This window comes from Denticeps clupeoides, chromosome 2 (assembly GCF_900700375.1).
Source record: "Denticeps clupeoides chromosome 2, fDenClu1.1, whole genome shotgun sequence".
NCBI classification, from domain to species: domain Eukaryota; kingdom Metazoa; phylum Chordata; class Actinopteri; order Clupeiformes; family Denticipitidae; genus Denticeps; species Denticeps clupeoides.
In genome coordinates, this window is record NC_041708.1 from 23,352,260 (window position 1) to 23,371,721 (window position 19,462).

General features: G+C 44.1%; 1 protein-coding gene across 1 annotated transcript in view; it reads left to right on the plus strand.

The window, feature by feature from the left end:
* Positions 1-5,465: 5,465 nt before the first annotated feature.
* The window catches only part of col15a1a (collagen, type XV, alpha 1a), a 58,226-nt gene continuing 44,229 nt past the window's right edge, over positions 5,466-19,462 (plus strand). Inside the window, exons 1-2 of the mRNA XM_028968835.1 lie at positions 5,466-5,635; positions 5,716-5,783. Coding sequence (XP_028824668.1) covers positions 5,586-5,635; positions 5,716-5,783 — 118 coding nt within the window. The 5' untranslated portion in view covers positions 5,466-5,585. The remainder of the gene's footprint in view (positions 5,636-5,715; positions 5,784-19,462) is intronic.

Here is a 19,462-nt window from a genome sequence, read left to right on the forward strand (position 1 = left end):
ACAGTACTGTGTCACAGCAGACATTTGTCATAATGAGGGTTCAGAAGGTTGGGTGAATCAGGGATCCAAGTCTAATCTGCAGCATTGACCTACAAGAATAAATACAGGGTTCGTACGGTCAATAAAAACCTTTAAGAGTCATGGAAATTGCAAAGAGATTTTTCAAAAAAAAAAAAATTGCAAAAAGATTTTTTTTTTGGGATAAGAAATAAACATATATGGTTGAAATCTCAACCATACTTGAATGCAAAATCAAGTACATGGCCACACAGATTATTTCGTAGGAATGCCTGTTTTTCCCTCCTTTAAAAGGAACGTCTGCACCAGTGTTCCGGCTCCGATCTCTTGTCAGAACGTTGCGTGTCTGCACGGCCCTTGTCTGTGTGCTGGCATGGCCGCGTTCTGCCCTGTGATTTCTTGCCGTGTGGCTGCAGGGCATCAACATAACAGACTGCAGTTATAGTTCAAGTCTGAGTCAGGCTCTTAGTCTGCATGCCATTTTTGTGCTCGTCTGTCTTTACCTTCTGGGCTGGTCATCTCCATTGGTCTGAGCTCAGTTCCCCTGTCTGGTCCCCTGTGTCTCGTCCCTGTTACTCCCCATTCCCCTACCAAATACTTATTACCACATAACTGCCCAATATAAGACCTTCTTCTTTAGAGAATATTTGGATTAACTTGTAACCTTCATATTGTATGACTTCTGTATAGAAACTGCAACATAGTGAATAAAAAGATTGTATTCATAGTTGGGGGTCCTAGTGAACCAGAACTGATCACTTCATTGATGGTAATATGGAAGCATATTGCCAAATGCCTTAAATGTAAATGTAAAACGATATGTTCCAGGCCCTCCTCTTGCATATCATCTCTGTCTGAACTCAGAGTTCCTGCCAATGTCTGAGTTTCAGACACTAAAAACCATTGTTTGTGGTAACTGCTTCATTATGTTTTGAGTGTAGAGTCATTTAAATGATTCACGGCCCTACACGTGTGCTGAAATGTTTCTGTGTGACACGGCAACATGGGTCTCGTTATGGTCTCTCTGGTTATGGAGTTTTGACTTTGATCTGGGTTGTTCGGTCACCTTCCACGGTTCTCTGGAAGGTTTGGGGGTCTGCTATTGCTACGTTGGCCTACTTCTGACCCTGACCTGGACAAGTGGATTAACAAAAACCTTCTGTTCATGCATGCTTAGGCTAACCCATTAGTTACATTGACAAAGTTCTGTGGATGCAGAATGAAACTCTACGTTAAAGAAAGAAAATCCAGTTGCCATGACTTGGCAAATTCACCTGGATGACTGAGAATCTTCACAGACATAAGTTACATATTTCAGGGTCAGTCACCAATTAATATTGTAGCCTTTAAATAGAATGTACTGGACACTCACTCTCCAATGGAAATACAAGTTTCTGGTTTTCCCATAAACCCGCGTTAGGTGGGTTTCTGCAGCTGGGTGACATTGGATGAACAAAGCTTTCCAGCAAAGGTTAATGGGGTTCTCGGTCCAAAACACTGGATACTGATTGTAAGTCGCTCTGGATAAAGGCGTCTGATAAATGCCGTAAATGTAAATGGATAACCCGCCGCAGCCAACATGAAATTACAGGCGCTTCACACGCTTCCTGCTTCAGAGCTGTTAAAAAAAATCAGATTTATGTGTGTGTGTGTGTGTGTGTGTGTGTGTTCATATAGTTGTAGGTGTTCAAACGCTCATCTAAGTGCTTAATTTCAGCGTCAGACTGCCTGCATCTATCCGTCTCGCTGTGTGGACCACAAACAAGGACCCATTGGTGCTCGTCTGGCAGAGCTTCCATAAAACCCACATACCTCACCTCTCCAATGCCACCCACATACCTCACCAATCGCATGTGGCCAACAAGATCGAGGGCATGCTTCCACGCGTGTTGGGAGTGGCCATGCCCATACACACCCTGAAGAGAGTATTTTATGTGTAAGCATAAAGGCTGTGGGTTCAAATCCTGAACCGCCCAGGTGCCACTGAGGTGCCATGGAGCACCGTCCCCACACACTGCGCCACGGGCGCCTGTCATGGCTACCTACTGCTCACCGAGGTTGATGGTTAAAAGCAGAGGACACATTTTGTTGTGTCACTGTGTGCTGTGCTGCAGTGTCTCACAATGACAAAAACAAACACTTTCACTTATTGCATATATTAAATGTGAAATACATGGCAATTAAATGTCAGTGCAGTTACCTTTATTCACAAACCGATAAACCTGCATTTCTATGTATATTTATGAATACTCTTACATTTATTTGTAAGAGTCAAATAAAAGTTTACAGCCAATCACATCAACTGATGTTCGAGAGTTTGATTTAATGTTGACAACATTGCGCTACCTTTGTGCGTTGTCATGGTCTCTGGGAAGGAATTAAGAATTGAGTTTCATAAACTGAATCGGGAAAATACTGTAAATATGATGCAAATCCCCCAGTGTTGTGTAACTGTATTTCCGCCGAAGTTAAATGAAAGTTTCCCCACTTGCTCATGTCAAGTGGTGTCCGTCGGTCAACACAGACAGCCTGGTGTCCTGAAATCATGAATACCATCTGAAATCCTCTGAAAAGGTCAACAGCAGTCCAATGAAAAGGGAAGATCAAGTGCAGCTACTGTCCGCTGTGAGTGTCCATCCCCAGACCATTTCTGCATGTGCAGGGTGACCAGATTTAAATGTGACCCGACAACATGGGCCAATAGACCGTAAGCAGCAGGTAAACGCGCAGCGTCAGAAGTCGTGGCTTCCCGAGTGCCGCTGCATTTTAGAGCAATTGTTTTATTTGATGATTATCAAGAGATTCAGGAAATGCACTTATTTGTAAGTTAGAAATTGTATTTGTGAATCTTGTTACATTTGTGGCTGAATCAAGAAATAAATTTGTGCGTGGTGTGATATTTATACACTCGGGGTGATCACAACAGGAGGAAGGTGAGATGAAGGTGAAGATGTCCCGGTGAGTCACAGAAAGATTATATTATATGTTTTTCTTTACATTGTTAATTAGTTCTAAAGGCCTGGAATACACTGCAATATTGCTGTATGTATCTATGTATATCAATAAATATCTATTTCATATGTAGCCTACATATAAATATGTAGCCTTTTGCATAGTAGACTTCCCAGTGTTCCACAGGCATTTATTCGGTAGCCGTTGTCCTATTGTCAGGTTTCGTATCACACTTGCACCAACCCAGTTTTTTCTCTAAATCAGGTGAAATATTGTACTTGAAAAATTCTAATTGTAAAATGGCTCCGCTGCCCTTGTTCCTGGAGGTTATTTACCGTGTAATTTACTGTGAAAAAAACCCACCAGAGAATACAGCTGATTGGTGGTGTGTCCAGGTCTCTGACCAACTTTTCTTGGACCACGCGTCCGCTGGAACGCCGCCTCTCGTATCGCATCGCGACTGCCGCAGCTTCCATTTATTTGCCTGGAACAACACGCGTTGCCATGGCAGCCCTTCCAAGTTCACCTCCCCCCCTCAACGATGGAGCATGTGCTTGTCATTTTGGGAGAAAGGGGGATTTTTTTTTGTCAGGATGATTAAAAGAAATGGATTTCTCGACATCTCCCCAAGTACGCTTAAACATAAATGACCCTGTTGAAATGTTTGCCTCAAACATATTTGTTTTGTTTCACAAACAAGATGGATTACGTCACCGTGACACCCAGGAAACAGGGACAGGCTCTGCAAAGCCCAGATGTGACACAAGCAACATCTGTAACATCTGTCTGCCACTTAAAAAGCTCACAGCTCGCAAACAAAGCACACCAGCAAGCCGTTAACACGACAGGGGAGGGACGCACCGCTGGGCCCTGATGCATGCTGGATGACCTTTGAACTCCAATCGGGTGGCTAATGTAAGTCTGTTCTCTTACCATGACAGGGGCGATTCTTCATCATCACGACCCTGCAGATGTTCAATCCTCCCTAGAGAACCACAGAACATTACTAATGATGTGCACTTGACATTTCGGTTATATCAAGTTCCCGTTTTCAGTTAATTCTGTCATTTCGCACACACCGACACTCATGGAAATGTTCTCTAGTCTCCTCATATGAAATTGTGTGCATTCACTGTAAAAATGAAAGCTTGATTTCACAACACATTGTGAAGGTCAAGGCTACAACTGAAATGGAATCTGGAGAGCTTCCTTCAAGACGAAGTGTTTCTGACCTTGGCTCTCGTATGAAGCATGTTATTCGGGTAATGGGAGGTCCATGGAAAGTTCTGGGTTCTGATTTAAAAAAAAACACTTTGGAATTCCTCACTGACCTTCTGTGACAAAGTTATTTCACTTATCAAAGATAATTGTCCACCCCCGCATTGCAACAGTGAAAGGCTGGCGCCAGACCACTGAAGAGCGAATGCACACGCACATAAACACAAAATACGAGGGAGTCCTATTTTTGCTAGCTGCCTACTTCATGCGCACCTCGGGCAGAAGTGATTCCAAGATTAAAATGCATTTTTAATGTATAAAAAGGGAGCGTCTGGTTTGGATTTCGAATTTAAAAGTATATTCTGAAATACGGAGGACGACTCGCCAGGTTTGCGTCAGAGTGTCTCAGTATTCTCATTTATCAGAGGCCATCATCCCGAGCGCCTTGCAGTCGGTAGTTACAGGGACACTCAGGGTTAAGTGTCCTGCTCAGGGACACAATGGTAGCAAGTGATGTTCGAACCTGTGACTTTCTGGTCTTCTGGTTCATAGGGCTCTGGACATTATGCTGAGGCCTTCATTCATCTCCACTCAGATCATTTAATGATCGTGTCAGGTCAGGGAACCCCACTGTTCCAATTTTTCTCATTCGTTTCTGATGGGATATTATAGTAATTTATAACTGTTAGTAATAATTGTTAGTAATGTTAGAATATTTATATATTATGATGCCACAGTCATGATATGGAATACACTAAAGACACATAGAGACACAAATCTCTTCCAGCCAGATCATCTTCATGACTCTCTTCCCCATGCTGCATGGAATCCCAGCAAGCTTTTAAAGAGGTCCGTGTTGCCCAGGAAGAATTTTGACCCCCAGGAGACCCAGGCTGAGGATGATTAAGTTTAAATCATACTGTTTAAATCATACTGCCAGGAGCGATGTGATTTCTCGGTGGCCCGCAGACAGTCTGGTGGTTGAACACCTTGGAGCTCATGGCCATCTTTGCTGAGTGGTGAATTATTCACCAAACCCGACACACACACACACAGCTGGGTCATGTTGAAACCTGCTGACTCACAGTTTTAAGTTAGATTTTTTGGGTGAAATTGCTGGCTTTTATGACGTCATCGTCTGTCGGGGGGCCTTGCGTGTAGATGATCCCTGTAGAAACGCGTGGGTGAGATGCCTGCAGAGCGATGTTGGATGCTGGGAGGCTGGGAGGCTGGGAGGTGGGGCGTTTTTGGGAGTCGGGTTTCACTGTTTGAGGACTGAAGCCGCCTTTGTTCCACTCGCGTCCCGGGCAGAAGGAGCCGGACTCGACAGGGAGAGGAGGTGCAGGAGGTCGCAGCTCTCGGCGCTCCTCTCCGTCAGATTTGATCTTCTTTTATATATGTATATGTGTGCGTGTATGTATATACCACCAGTAAGCATGCATCTGCGGTAAGTGGCATCCACGACCGTCGCCGTCGCGGCCCGCTGTCACGTCGCCGGTGTCACCCTGTGCGTGTCTCTCCTCCCAGGGCCAGCCTGTGGTCCCTCGCCGTCCTCCTGCTCTCCGGACATCCCGCCGCCGCCTTCCAGCTGGACGGTAGGAGCCCCGAACTTGACTCACGTTGTCCTCTGTTACGCTGCCTTGTGTTATTTAGTGATGGCGCATCAGATGTTGTTTCCACAATTTTAATTTTTTTTTATTTGTATTGGTTTACTGGCTCCGATTTTCGGGCCGTTTCAGTCACGTTGCGACAGGGATGCACGTGTTTAATGGTGTTCCATGAGTTCCACCATCTACCTGCACCCAGGAGAACGTCCTGCTCCTGTAAGCGGGGACCCACCGACTTGTCACCGGCTCATAATTCGGGCTGTGACTGTGCCGAAGAGTAAAAAACAGGTTGGCAGAAATAGAAAAGCCAAAATATCGATGCCACACCAGCTTGATATCGATATCTGCACGTCCCTGGCTTTTAATGATGGTTGCCGTTTGTTGCGCAGAACCGTTGAGTTCACTAACTGAATGCAGAGATAAAATTCAAGACCCACAAAGGGACCAGTAGTCTCATTTTGACTGAAATGTCTGCAGAGTATCTGCATTTATGATGAGCAGGCCATGGATTTTTTTTTAAATAATCTTCTCAACCTTGCCCACCACGACAAAGCCTCTTCCTTTTTCTGTATGAATGCCGACCAGGCGGCGATAAAAATCTCCTGAACTACTTACTGTCAGCTCCTCCAGCGTGATAAATAAAAAAAAACTCTCTCTCTGCCAGATACTCCATTACAAATAAATAGTCCCTGACTCATCCAAGCTGTGAACAATAAAGCAGTCGTCCCGTTACCACGGAAACCAATTCTCAGATTGAATAATTCAGCCTCGAAGTCTAGGTGGGCTCGGCTGCTGCAGACTCGCCCGACATGTGCCACACACAGGGAGGTGACAACAAGCTAATGCATATGCAACGGCCCTAACCGCGGCGTCTCTGGCAAACATTCACACAAGTAACCACAAAGTGCCAAGAAAGCTCCTATTCTTCTGAATATGCAGGGGAGTCTCAGTCAATATTGTGGCCTTTTTGGTTTAAATCGCCCCATTGATGTATATTAATGTCCTCAGATGACCTATCAAGTTCAGCCGTGTTCCTGTGGCATGTACACTACCAGAGTACAACGCACATACTGTAGTGGTTATGCATATTTAGTATTTGTCCTATCAGGAGAATCTGATTTTTCAGAACCGCCTCTTTTTACCTTCATGGCTGCTTTGTTCAGTATTGTTGTCTTCTAAATCCACTTGATGAGATGCTCATTAACACGAGTGAATGATATGAAAGTGTTCAGTAGAAACCTTCAGGACTGTTGGAAACCGTCCCCGTTGTCCAACTTCCAAGCTCCCTGCTTTGGAGAGATGCAAATCTTCAGCTTTTTGCCTTGTCTGCTATTTTTTGGGTTTATTACATAACCTTGTGCGAGACTTCATAGTCAGTTTTGTTCTAATGGTGATGGTTAAAAGGAGAGGACACATTTCTTTGTCTCACCGCGTGCTGCGCTGCAGTGTTTCACAACGGCAATCACTTCACTTTCACTTACAGTAGCATCACATTTAACTGAGCACATCAGAATATGTAAAGTAAACAGATTTTGGGACAAGATCAAGTCAGAGTGTTATATTTCTGCATATTGTGGCAATTTATGCCATTTGTGATACGTTGTGTGTGTCTGGAAGCTGATGTTGCTGATGTATCATGAAGTAAATGCACTGAATGTGGTAAGATATGATGTGAAATAAGTCAGTAAGAGGATTTGCTGGAGTTTGATGCCGAAGACCTGGCTGTGCGTCTGCACCACATCTGCATCGCATGTCTTTCATGAACAATGTGGCCGACGCCTTCCTTCCTCTCAACACATTCTATGATGATGTGGTAAATATTTTTACGCTTAATCTTATATTCTCTGAGGGCTTAAAAGTCTTCGCTATATTCAGCCAAGAAAGCTGCTAAATGTGGCTCATTAGCACGACTCTTCAGCAGAAAGTTGTTGCGCTAACAACTGCATTCCGCTGGCTGCAACCGAACACCTGGCATGACTGTTCATTTCGGATTAAAGCTTTATGCCTTTTTAAAATGCCTAGAAACAGTAGTTGGGGCAAAAGCAAAAAGAAAAAAGTGAGATCTGCCTGGAAAATATTAGGATGAGGATGTAGATCCATCAGAGGGAAATGTTTCAGTGTGTCCAAACACGGCCTGCTGGGCCAGGCGTTTTTTTTTTTTCCAGAGATGGAAGATGAGGTTTTTATTTACTGGAAAATGGAACCGAATTGTCTTTTATATGTTCCTAATGACATTTTTTATATGAATCTAGGACTAAACAAAGCATTCTTAAGATGAACAGATATTCTTATTTCTTCATTAACATAGCAGAGTTGAAACTAAAGTCGTATTCCTTTTCAGTTTTTGAATTTTTTTTCTCTCTGACTGGAAGGACAGTGGTTATGTTTGGCAGCAAAATCTATACTGACTACAGAAACCAGGCTCTCAGAGGTGATCCCCCCTTGGTACTATCCGGCAGTCTAGACCTTCTTTATCTCAAGGGTGTCTGGGGTCCGGTGACTTGGAGGTATCTGCTCGACTAGATCTGTTGCTAGGTGCACATGAAGTAGGCAGCTATCAAATGTCCTGGGCATCGCCGAAGCACAGGTTTAACCCTTTCATCTGCATAGGAAGCTTCAAATGGACTTTCTTAGTTTCAACTCACGGACGACAACCCATGAACATTGTTATCCACGTGTTTTTGCTTATTTGCGAATGTATATATTTTTTTTGTCCTTTGTAATATGCACAAAAACTGGTTTTGCCATTTGCCGCTTGAAATATTTACAAATGTGAGGTGCAGTTACAAGCTTCACCAGCAGGTGCTGACAGGAGAAAAATGAGGGGCTTTTTTTTACTTGTGTAAAGTTTGATTAACATTTATGGGCGTGTCCAAGTCCATGTTAACAGTTGTAACTCTCTTTCTTATTCAGAGGTGTGTTACAAACATATAACAAACCAATCAGAATTGCTCTTACTGAACTGTTGTTCAAATTTTGCACACTGTAGCTGAGCAACAGCACGGAGACCATGTCATATTATCTAGGCCGTGTATTGTCAAACTCCATATAAAGAGAGCCCTGCTGGCAAACCTTGCCTGTCGGCCCCAGCACTCAATAGGAATGTCCAAACATACGCTGCCATCGAGAGCAATATTTTTAGAAGGGGTGCTGGGAGGTGCCCGAGTGATGGACATGGTGGAATAATGAGGATGGTGAAGGGGAAAACAGGAAGGGAGTTCCAATGGATAGTTGCCTCCATGGCGAACAACAGACACCAGAGCGTTCGGTTTATTTTCCTCAACGTTTAATTAACTAAACTGACATATCAAGGTTTGCAGAAAGGATTAAAAGCAGTGCATGCATTGTAAGGGTTCACAGCCTAGCAGGGTCTGTTCTGAGTTCCCCGGCTGTGAAAGCAACTCCACAACGTCAAAAAACGTGGGTCTGAGGTCAGAGGTTGAGGAAAGTGGGAGTCCTTTTCAACACTTCCCTATACACCCGATTAGTGTTTATTTTTCAGCATTAACGGCCTAATTAAGAGTGCAGTAAACCAGGACCACCTATGACTTCAAGAGGGAAAGTTTTAGCCCCCTGTGCAAATGCTAGTTGCCGGTCTAAGGTCACATCAGGTCACATTGTTTGCATACGATCCCTGTTCAGCCTTTACCTGCTCGTGTCGATTCTGACAGTTTGGAACTGCATTTGGATTTTCAACATGCCGATTTAGGAACAGCGTCATGCTGCTCAATACGACATTACAGAAATGATATTCATAAATATGAAGTGAGCAGAAGCAGGAAAACTCATTTTGGCTTTATTTAGCTTGTCGGTGTATCCCGGTCCTCCAATTCAAACTGTTAAAAGGCTACATCCCTGTTTCCCGCTAGCTGGCGATTTTCACTCAGTGTTGGGTGTTGATTTGAGCACGCCAGATCTAATTCTCTGTTGTGAAGCTATTTCTACCTGCGGCCAGAAGCCATTCAAAAGAGGATGTGTGTTAGAGGACGTGTGGACGGGTGCTCATACCAGTGAAAACAAGACACAGTAACCTTTCACTTGGCTAGGTAATTTTTGACTAGCATGCTACATTATTTGTTTCTGTTCTAGCACTTTATAATAGAGTTTACCAATAATATGCATGGAAACTTGACTTTTCTGTGAGTGTATGTTATCAAACGCTTATAATTATGATGCTGGCCCTAGCCTTACGCTAATTCATACATAACTGATTTATCTGCTTTTTCCTCCAATACACAAGTTGATACCCAAATGGAGAACGATTCCTGGAACTGATTCATTCAACCAATTCCACAGCCCGAGACTTGTATGTGCTAGCAACCCGCCCAATTGATACAATGGCTGAATACCTCCAATTTAAACTGGGGGACCAAAATATTGTCAACAAGGCTAAACGTTTCATATTTCGGGCCCTTTTTCTCACTCGTCCACTCTTGGCCTCTTTCAACCAACTTAAGTAAGACAATAGGGATGATTTTCCAGCAGTCCTGAAAGAGTTCATATGCTGAGAAGTTTCTGCTTTTGATTCACTCGCGTTAATCATTTCATGAAACTGCTTATGGTGATGCCAACAATGTGCAGAGCAGTCATGAAGGTAAAGGGAGGCGACTCTGGAAAACAAATGTTTCCCATTTTTGATTCTGTGAAATAGCCTTCAGCATAGTGTCCTTTGCCTTTATAGAGTAGGTTGGGCCAAACCTTTGACTGGTAATGTAAATTACGGTTGACGTAAAGTCCTCCCTATGCTAAATAATAGACAATGCACTCACTCACAATGCGCTTGTTGATGCTTCATTACTTGGCACCCTCTTGCACATGCATGACCTCAATGTCCCTTGAGTAATAGTAAAACGCACGTTCACGCCAGCATTTTCATGTGTGCAGGCAAATCTGTTTTGATGTGCGGCTGTAAATAATTAGTTGTGTACGCTGTGCTTTGCACCGAGACCAAGGTTAGACAACAAATGCAATATTTACCAATGTTCACCATATTTGATTTACTTTTAAATTTACATCATTTATCAGATGCCCTTATCCAGAGCGACTTACAATCAGTAGTTACAGGGACAGTCCCCCCTGGAGCAACTTAGGGTTAAGTGTCTTGCTCAGGGACACAATGGTAGTAAGTGGGATTTGAACCTGGGTCTTCTGGTTTATAGGCGAGTGTGTTACCCTCTTGGCTTCTACCAGCCTTTTTGATAATTGTTAAATGGTTGGTTGCTTGCATCTTGATTTGCCGGCTCTAACCTTGCTGGCTAATCAGTGGTTGTAAGTCACTCTGGGCCACAACAGAATTTTTCATTCTTTGACTTCTGTCCTGAAATATTAATTTTCTGCATCTCAAGCATTTTTCCCCACTGGCGACTCACTGGCAATGGTTTGTTACATTTGATACTCATTCAGGAACAGTGAATGTGAACCATTTCAGTGCGGATAAGCGTCTCGGTTCCTGTCACAGGCGAGGCAGCAGTAATGATTTGCAGCAGCTTGGATGTGGAAGCTGGGTCTCCACCAAACTGAAAGTGTGGCAGCTCTGGAGCAAAATCTGCAATTTTTCTTTTTTTTTGTTGCAAGATTTAATGCAGCGAAAAGCAATTGACTACAACGACCAGTGTTGTCTGCTGAGTCCATAGCACCAGACTCAAACCATTCTATAATCTTGTTACTTATAACCAGAAGCAAATCAGAAGCCTAGAAAGTATCTTCCTGAATAATGTTACCAACATGTCATCAACTGAGTCTAGGCTACATCCAGGCTTCCACCCTGGGGCTCCTCCACCTCCTCAACTGATGCACTGGAAATATAGTGTATTCATAGATGCCTGAGACACACAGGGGCTACAGCGGCCAATTTGGCCAGAAACAGCAAACCACAAAGCACCTCTCCAGCACGCCAGTCAGCACAGCAAAAGCGCTGAGCCAACGTCACCCGTCGGCGCAGTAATCATTCTGCTACGCTTCAAACCAAAGGGGAGGCCGTCACACGCGTGAGCCTTCCCATCCACCCCCACAGACAAACAGCAGGCATCCAGCTTGGCAGCATTCACTGCAAAAGTGTTTTATTTTTTCTGCTAAGAGGGCGTTGAGGTGGTCCGGAGAGGAAACCCCCATTCCTACTGCGTGTTTAATTCATGCCTTTTATATTCAGGTCTCTACAGGGTGCTCTGGCAGAGAACACCTGAAACCCAGATGAACTAGTAGAGGTCATTGATCTTCTTGGCAAACACACCAATGTGTGGTAAAAAAAAAAAGGCACTCGGGTCCACAAATAGTGGTGGCCGCCTGCTAGCATGTACAGTTAAATCCAAGTAGCTGCATGTTTCTTTTTCTTGCCTGCTAGTTAATTGAAGCATCTTATTGAAATTTGCTCCGTTACCATTTCTTCTCAGAAATGGTGAGTAATCCTTGTGACTGGTTCTCTTTAAAATGAGGTTCATTTTGCTCCACTGCAAGGTTAATTTGATATATTTTCCTTGGAAGTGGTTTCTGCATGAATGTTATCGATCCATAGAATTCACTGTAGTGACTCCAACTGGTCAAAACATCCTTTGTTTTAGTACGGCTTATGTGAACGTCATGGCAGGAGGACTGATTTGAACTTCGTGAATGTTTTCGCTGTGAACATTAATTTTGACTTGTACATTCTAAATCTCGGAGAGCTAGGGGATGACCCAATCTCCCCCGTTTGTTGAAAGCAGTGGGAGCCAGCATCAGAATGGAGGCTTCATGGTAACACCACTGATCTTGCAAGTTGGAGATCAGGAAGCAGGGATGTGTATATCCTATTGACCTCTTTTCAGATGAGAAACAGATAGACGCACAACAGAGAGGAGCGCGTTTATAGGGACAGGTGCGAAGAGGCCTGGTTTCAAATACCGCTTGATCTTTGACTTCCCAAGAGTGGTTATCATTCACCTCTGCCAGGATTGTGCACCTTTAAACGCAAAGTGAAGACTATGAGATGGAAAGAGAGGAATTTATCCTTAGAGTACAGAGGCGTGCGGGGGGTGGGGGGGTGGGGGGGTTCTAATGATTTGTCTCTGTAGGAGTTGATCAAATATGTGTTTGAAGTCTCTTCAACACTCCCAGACCCATGGCAACCATGTCAAATGTACCGAAGCAAAGTGGCAAAAATCTGAAGGGCAACCAGTTCCCAGCCATTTGCCTTTTAATAAAAGAGCTCAACTGGAAAATGCACAAAACATTGCTGCACTTCTACTCCTCCACCAGTCCACTCCAGGACCTTTTTAAGTCGATGATTTATACAAGGTTGCAATGTGGGCTGAGCTGGTAAGATCTGACGCAGGACAGGATCTTTTTCCCAGATTGCAAGAATCTTCTGGCTGCATTAGCATGAAAGCCATCTGAAAGTCTTCTGAGCTCTTTGAGAAGACATGAACCAAACCGTGTTGTTCCGCTTACCCGGAAAAGCACCGAAAGATAAAATAATGGGACGAGTTTTGAGTTAGAATGGACGGGCCTCCGCTGTGCTTGATCCAAATCCCACGGATCACAGGTGACTGATGTGAAAATCTCCGATTCTACTAGATAATCACCACAAGGAGCAATTACCACCAAGGCGAAGTGTAAACTGACTTGTTTAGTAACGCCTGGCTGAAATATTAGCACTGTTTGCTGTCGCGGACGGGAGAATTGAATGTGCCTCCAGGGCTGGCGGCGTCCCGCAGATGGGAGACAGACGACTCCCTCGCCCAGTGTGCGAGGGGACCAAAGTTACTTAATCTAATGCAAAAGTATTGTGCCGGGCAGAGGTTTTACACCTGATTTGATAGAAGCGTTCATAGTTTCGTCTGGTACTGCTATGGAAGGATAGTGTTCTCAGGTCATGTTTATTATTCCTAGTAATTTGGTGCCATGAATCAATCTTTCATCGTGCTTAGAAAATATGTCTGGTCTGCTGGCCAAGAAATACAATGGGCCGTTAAGATTGTCCGCGTTGGTTTTTTTTTTGAGACGACTGTGGCTGTAGGGTGACGGTGGAACTGCAGTTAGGATTCAGCCACAGGTGTGCGGCGTATTGCATGACAGGTGTGTGTTAGAGGACTATTCAGTCCAGTGTTGGCACCACCATGCTCTTGCACCAGCCCTTTGTCCCAGGCGTGGCTGAAAAGCCAGTTCAGGACATGCCAGTGTAATTGGCCCCACTGGCAGTCACAGTGCCAAGCTTTTCTCGCTTGTCTGGGATTCACATGATACGCCTGGCACAGGCCATTTTTAGCATAGTTTTGCCATGCGCTAAAATAAATTGGCCTTTGTTGGAGCCACTATGCAAAAACAGATTAATGCCATGAATGATAACTCCACAACACGAGAGAAACTAATACTGTAGATATGTCCATTTTCTAACCACATCTGCAAAGCTTTGAATGCAACATTTGAAAGCAAACACTCTGGTATTTGTTCACATTTGGAAATGTGGGCTTGGGGGAACCCTCCACCCAAGGCAGCATGCATCATTAAATTGTGACAATAAAATTTGGCAGCATCCAGTGTAAACTGCAATGCCGATGGAATGAGGCTGTTTCCCCCCACATCTCCGCGACGCGAGACAGATGGTATCGCTCTGGGCTACGCGGCCCAGCGTTGCTCAGGCCTCCAGGGAGCAGTTTTGATTTCTGTGCTGGGATATCAGCAGTTATGAAAAGAGAGAACCTCAGGTTGCACCGGTTTTTGAGGCCAGGAAACTCTCTTTTTGTTAAAAAAGAAAAAAAAAAAAAAGTGAGGGGGATCACGTCAACCCCAGTGTTACAGACTATTGCCTTGGATTTACTTGTGTTATTTCTCAAAGGGCCTCATTTAAAACGTTACTAGGAGCCTGAATGGATGTTGCGTAGCTGCCGACGTCCCTAAACTGCTTTGCTGGCCAGTCAGCGATTGGAACTTGTACATAAAAGCAATGAGTTATTGTGTGAAAACCAAATCATGCGCCCATAGAGTGAAGTTTTGTGTTGGTGTAAACACACTGTAGCCCCTCAAGGCGTCCGGAGAGGCTGACATTTACATTCAGGCGGCAAGCTGCCAAAAGGATGGGGTTCATTTTTACTGCTTCCATCGACGCTTTTAGCCAAACACAGGTGGGTTACCGGGAGGCGACGTGCCATTTGCCCAAGAGTTCCATTTGCATTTTACTGTCTTACTCTGCTCCAAGTGGCGTGTACCCTTTTTATGAATGCTGCACATTTGTTTGCTATACACACATTCAAGGCAACATCAAGCATTACTGATTATGAAGAGCTGTTGAGTTTATCCTCAAATGCTTTAAATGTGTGTGATGCATCGTAATTGTAAATAATTTAAGGGGATTATATATCTGATTATATTATATTCCATAACTGAAGTCTTTCAGTTTAAACAAGTGCAGCTATTCGCTGTTTTTGGTAAAGTTATCTTGCAGCATGGTCCAAGCTCCAAATCCTTTTTGGGTTTCAAAAACCAGTTTCTAACTGAGTTGTGAAAGCAAAGACTATTTTCCTGAATAATATTTATATGTGTGTCTCCGTATAACAGTTCTTAGGGTGGAAGTTCTTAAGAGACAAAAAGAACAGGAATGCAATAGAATGACACGTTTTCTTCTTAAGTACAAAAGGAGAACTGTTCTCCCACTCATCAGAAAGGTGGAAATGCACCCCCCACCCGCACCCATATTGAGATCATAGCTAGATTAAATAGCTTCATGATGGACAAATGAGAACGCATAAAGCACCTACAGTAGTCACTCTATGGAAGGTTAGCCATGAGTGGCGAAGGTTCCTCTGTATCCCTGCATCCCAAAGGCCTCCTCCACACTTTGTTCTTGGCAAACTACTCCCCAGAGAAGACGATACGCTCTCATAAAAGTTCATCTAACCCCAACCAAACCGTATTTGTGTGTCCATAAATCAAGGGGGATTGTGGAAGTGAATGGTCTCTTTTTGTTTTCCAGGCTCTGAGATGAAATGGATCTTTGCACAGCACTCAGTCTTAAATTGTTTGAAGATCATCTTCTTTCAATTGTCATCCTGGGTGACTGAAGGTGGCTGTTTTTATTTTTTGTCTCAGTGGAACATGTTGAACTCAATCAAGTTTCCAAAAACAGTCTTAAGTCCAAAAGGTTTTCTTGTTTTACCTGCATCCAAGTTTTTCTGCATGGAGTAATAGGATACTAGACATTCGGTACATAGCAAGTTTATAATACTTAATTAAGATGCATAGCTATATGAGACGTCTGTGCTGGCTGTCACTCATGTCACTCAGGCAGCATGGTGTGGCTCAGTGGTGGTGGAACCATAAATCCTTTAACTGCTAGCTGCTGAGAGGACGACGCGGTGGTTTTGTTAAACACACCCACATGTTGTGGTTCTCTGCAGTAACTACTAGCCTTCACATATGAAGCAGCGTCCCCAGTGTCATTGAGCTGCCCTGTATGTGTCCGCTCGTAGCACCCCTGGGTGGTCAACACGTTGAAATGAGTCTCACTCACTGTGCCATGGACCCTCTGGAGGTCAGTCTTAGCTTCCCTCCCTGAACAGGCCTTCATGGAGGAACAATTTCCCCAGTTGGGACCCCGCCGTGCTGCACATGTGGTTCGGGAAGGGGGGGTGAGAAGGAGACAGAGAGACAGGGAAATAAACAAATGAACTGAGAGAGCATTTAATGAAGCTCCCCAGGCCTTGGCACTGGTCCCCAGTCACAGTCGGCCCGTCCAGAGCAGGAAGAATGGCCCATAGGCTGCAGGCAGAGCTTTCTGGGGGGTGTTGGTTTTGTTTTCCTCCTGTCTGTCCATTTCTTCACCTCTGAGGACGTTTTTAGACGGGACCATTAATTGTTCTTTTTTGCTGTCTGCCAAAACCGAAATCAATTCTTGCACACTATTTTTACACACTATACAGTTGAAGGACTATGACATTGTGTGATCTTATGCAATTAAAGGCGAGTATGGGGATCCCCTAGACTTGATAAGACTTCTCATCGACAGAATTAGTGGTGGTAGTGTTAAACTGATGGTGACCAAGGCTTTATTCGCATTAAAGCAACCGAACCATAAAGCAAATTTACAAGCATGATCAGATCCAGTGAATCAATATGCAATAAAAGGGATTTTTCAACAATAGAATCAGATTTTTTGAAATTAGCAGGCTTCTGTCTTCATGTTAAAGTGGACAAAAGTAAATTTTTCAGTAAAAATGTTCAAACCTAAATAAATCATATCCTTCTTTTCTCTTTTTTGTATCAGGCAAACGTGGGCTTTTCAACAAATGTACAAAATAATGAAGTGAAATGAAGTGAAGTGATTGTCACATGTGATACACAGCAGCACAGCACACGGTGCACACAGTGAAATTTGTCCTCTGCATTTAACCATCACCCTGAGTGAGCAGTGGGCAGCCATGACAGGCGCCCGGGGAGCAGTTGGTGGGGACGGTGCTTTGCTCAGTGACACCCCAGTGGCACCTTGGAACTGGCAACCTTCTGATTACGGGGCCGCTTCCTTAACTGCTAGGCCACCACTGCCCTGCTAGGCCACCACTGCATGTGTGTGTGTGTGTGTGTGTGTGTGTGTGTGTGTGTGTGTGTGTGTGTGCGTAAGAGCCACAGATGTTCATTAATAAGAAGTAGCCAGCAACCATGCCTGTCAGCACTTCTTCATGTGCGTCATTTAAAGCGCTCCCTCCCGGCACAGCAGACTCCACCTTATCGTGGTTGCGTTTGGCTTGTCTGCAGGAATTTCATGCGGCCAATTTCAATTGCACTAAATGCGACCGACAGCGAGTGAAGCGTCTGGTCAAAGAAAAGCCGTCATCACGTCATCCAGGGTTAAGTGCAGGTACTGTAATATCAGCATGAAATTATTATGAACTGGTGAAGAGGGGCTCATAGCGTCGCTCAGTCTGTTATGCCTTAATGATAACAGCGGCGAAGCTCTCTGAAGTGCACTAATGCTCCTTTCCAACTTCACTTCACTTGACTTAGGCCAAAAGCAAATATTTTAGTTTAGGAATGCACTTTACGCTAAACATTTTTTTTTAAATTTGAGCCAAAACTGACTGTTTATCTGACTGTGTTTTTTCGGTGGTCCTAAGGGTAGTATTTTATTGGTAGTTTTGCGACCAAAATGCACCTCAAAGGTTTGACTATTATTTCAACTTGTATTCAGTAACAAATTGTGGAGTGAAGTATATTACAGTAGATTACACAAGTATTGGTAAAATTATCGATTCAAGAAAAAACTTGCTCTCCTATGCTCTACAGTGTACATGAAACACACTTTGGAAATTATTGTAAACCTTCCGTAAATTTGCGTTGTGTAAACCAACGTTCACCCGCATAAAGCTTTTTGCAGGAAGAGTTGGGTTCACGTTTGGGACTCATGGCCAAGTCTGTTGACCACTCGAATATGACAACCACAAGGCGTTAATTGCAGACGCCGTAAACTTCCTGGATGGAGACGAGGAAACGCCTGAATCGGGTTTTGTGTTCACAGCTGCGTGCTTTCCCAACGCTGCCGACTGATATAGTGCTTTTGTTCTGTGTGTGTCGATGGCCTTTAGGTTTAAAAATGTGGCATCCACGCCTCGACACACATTCCACTCCCCGCTGTGACGGGCCCCACATCACAATGGGTCACGTATACCCACAGGTCAATGACGTTTCCTGTCACTGTTTAACGCCTACGTATCTAAACAAACACGGAGGCACTCGGTGCTCCCTTTACCGACCTATACGATTATGACCCTGTTTTTGTGCGGTCCTGTAATGTAGCCCTATATACAAAAACATAAGGAGCACACTTTCATTGGCTGAGAAGGCCTAGTAGTCATCATCATTATGATCAGATACACCTTCAGAAAATACAGCATAGTGATATAAATCAGCATGTTAATGACACTGGTCCTGCTGGTCTATGTGTTGCTTTTCCCTGCCGAGTTCCACTTAACCAGTGAAACCCGTGCAACCTTTCACGCGCCTTCCAAAAATTCCCACCTCTGCAGTATTTTAAGCAGTGTTAAAAAATATTTCGGCTCATTCCAAGCCCCGAGGACTTGAACGCGTTTGAGAACGTTTACAGCCTAATCCCAGCCATCCACTGTACATGGCTGCAGGTAGAAGAAACCCGGCTGCCTCAGCATAGCCAACTGAAGGCCCTTTGAGTCCTCCTCCGGAAAAGCTAACCCCCATGGATTATCAAGCCACAGAAATGCATGTCCGTGTGTTTACCCTTACAGTAGAAGATGGGAAGACAGAGGAGCAGTGTGTGGGACCAGTCAGGAATGTGCATATGTGGAGGACTGATGTGTGAAGCCTGTATTTTACTAATTGGCTTTTCATGTTCAGTTGTTTAAGGTTGTAAATTGTTTAAAACTACTGTCAGGTGAAGCATGTAATATGGATTATCTGGTTATAATGGTACCAACCAAGTGGTGGGAATAGAACAACTTGACTTGTGACACCTACATAAAGAGTGTAGAAGACCCTTCATCAGAGTGGCATTTTTTTATCAGGATGAGTCTGGCAAAATTGTTACAGAATGGTTTGAGGAACATGCCAAAGAGTTCAAGATGTTGACTTGACCTCCAAAATTCCCCAGATCTTAATCCAATCAGTCCTTGGTGGGATGTGCTGAGGAAAAAAAAAATCAAGGCTGCTCCATGGAGGCACCACCTCAAAGT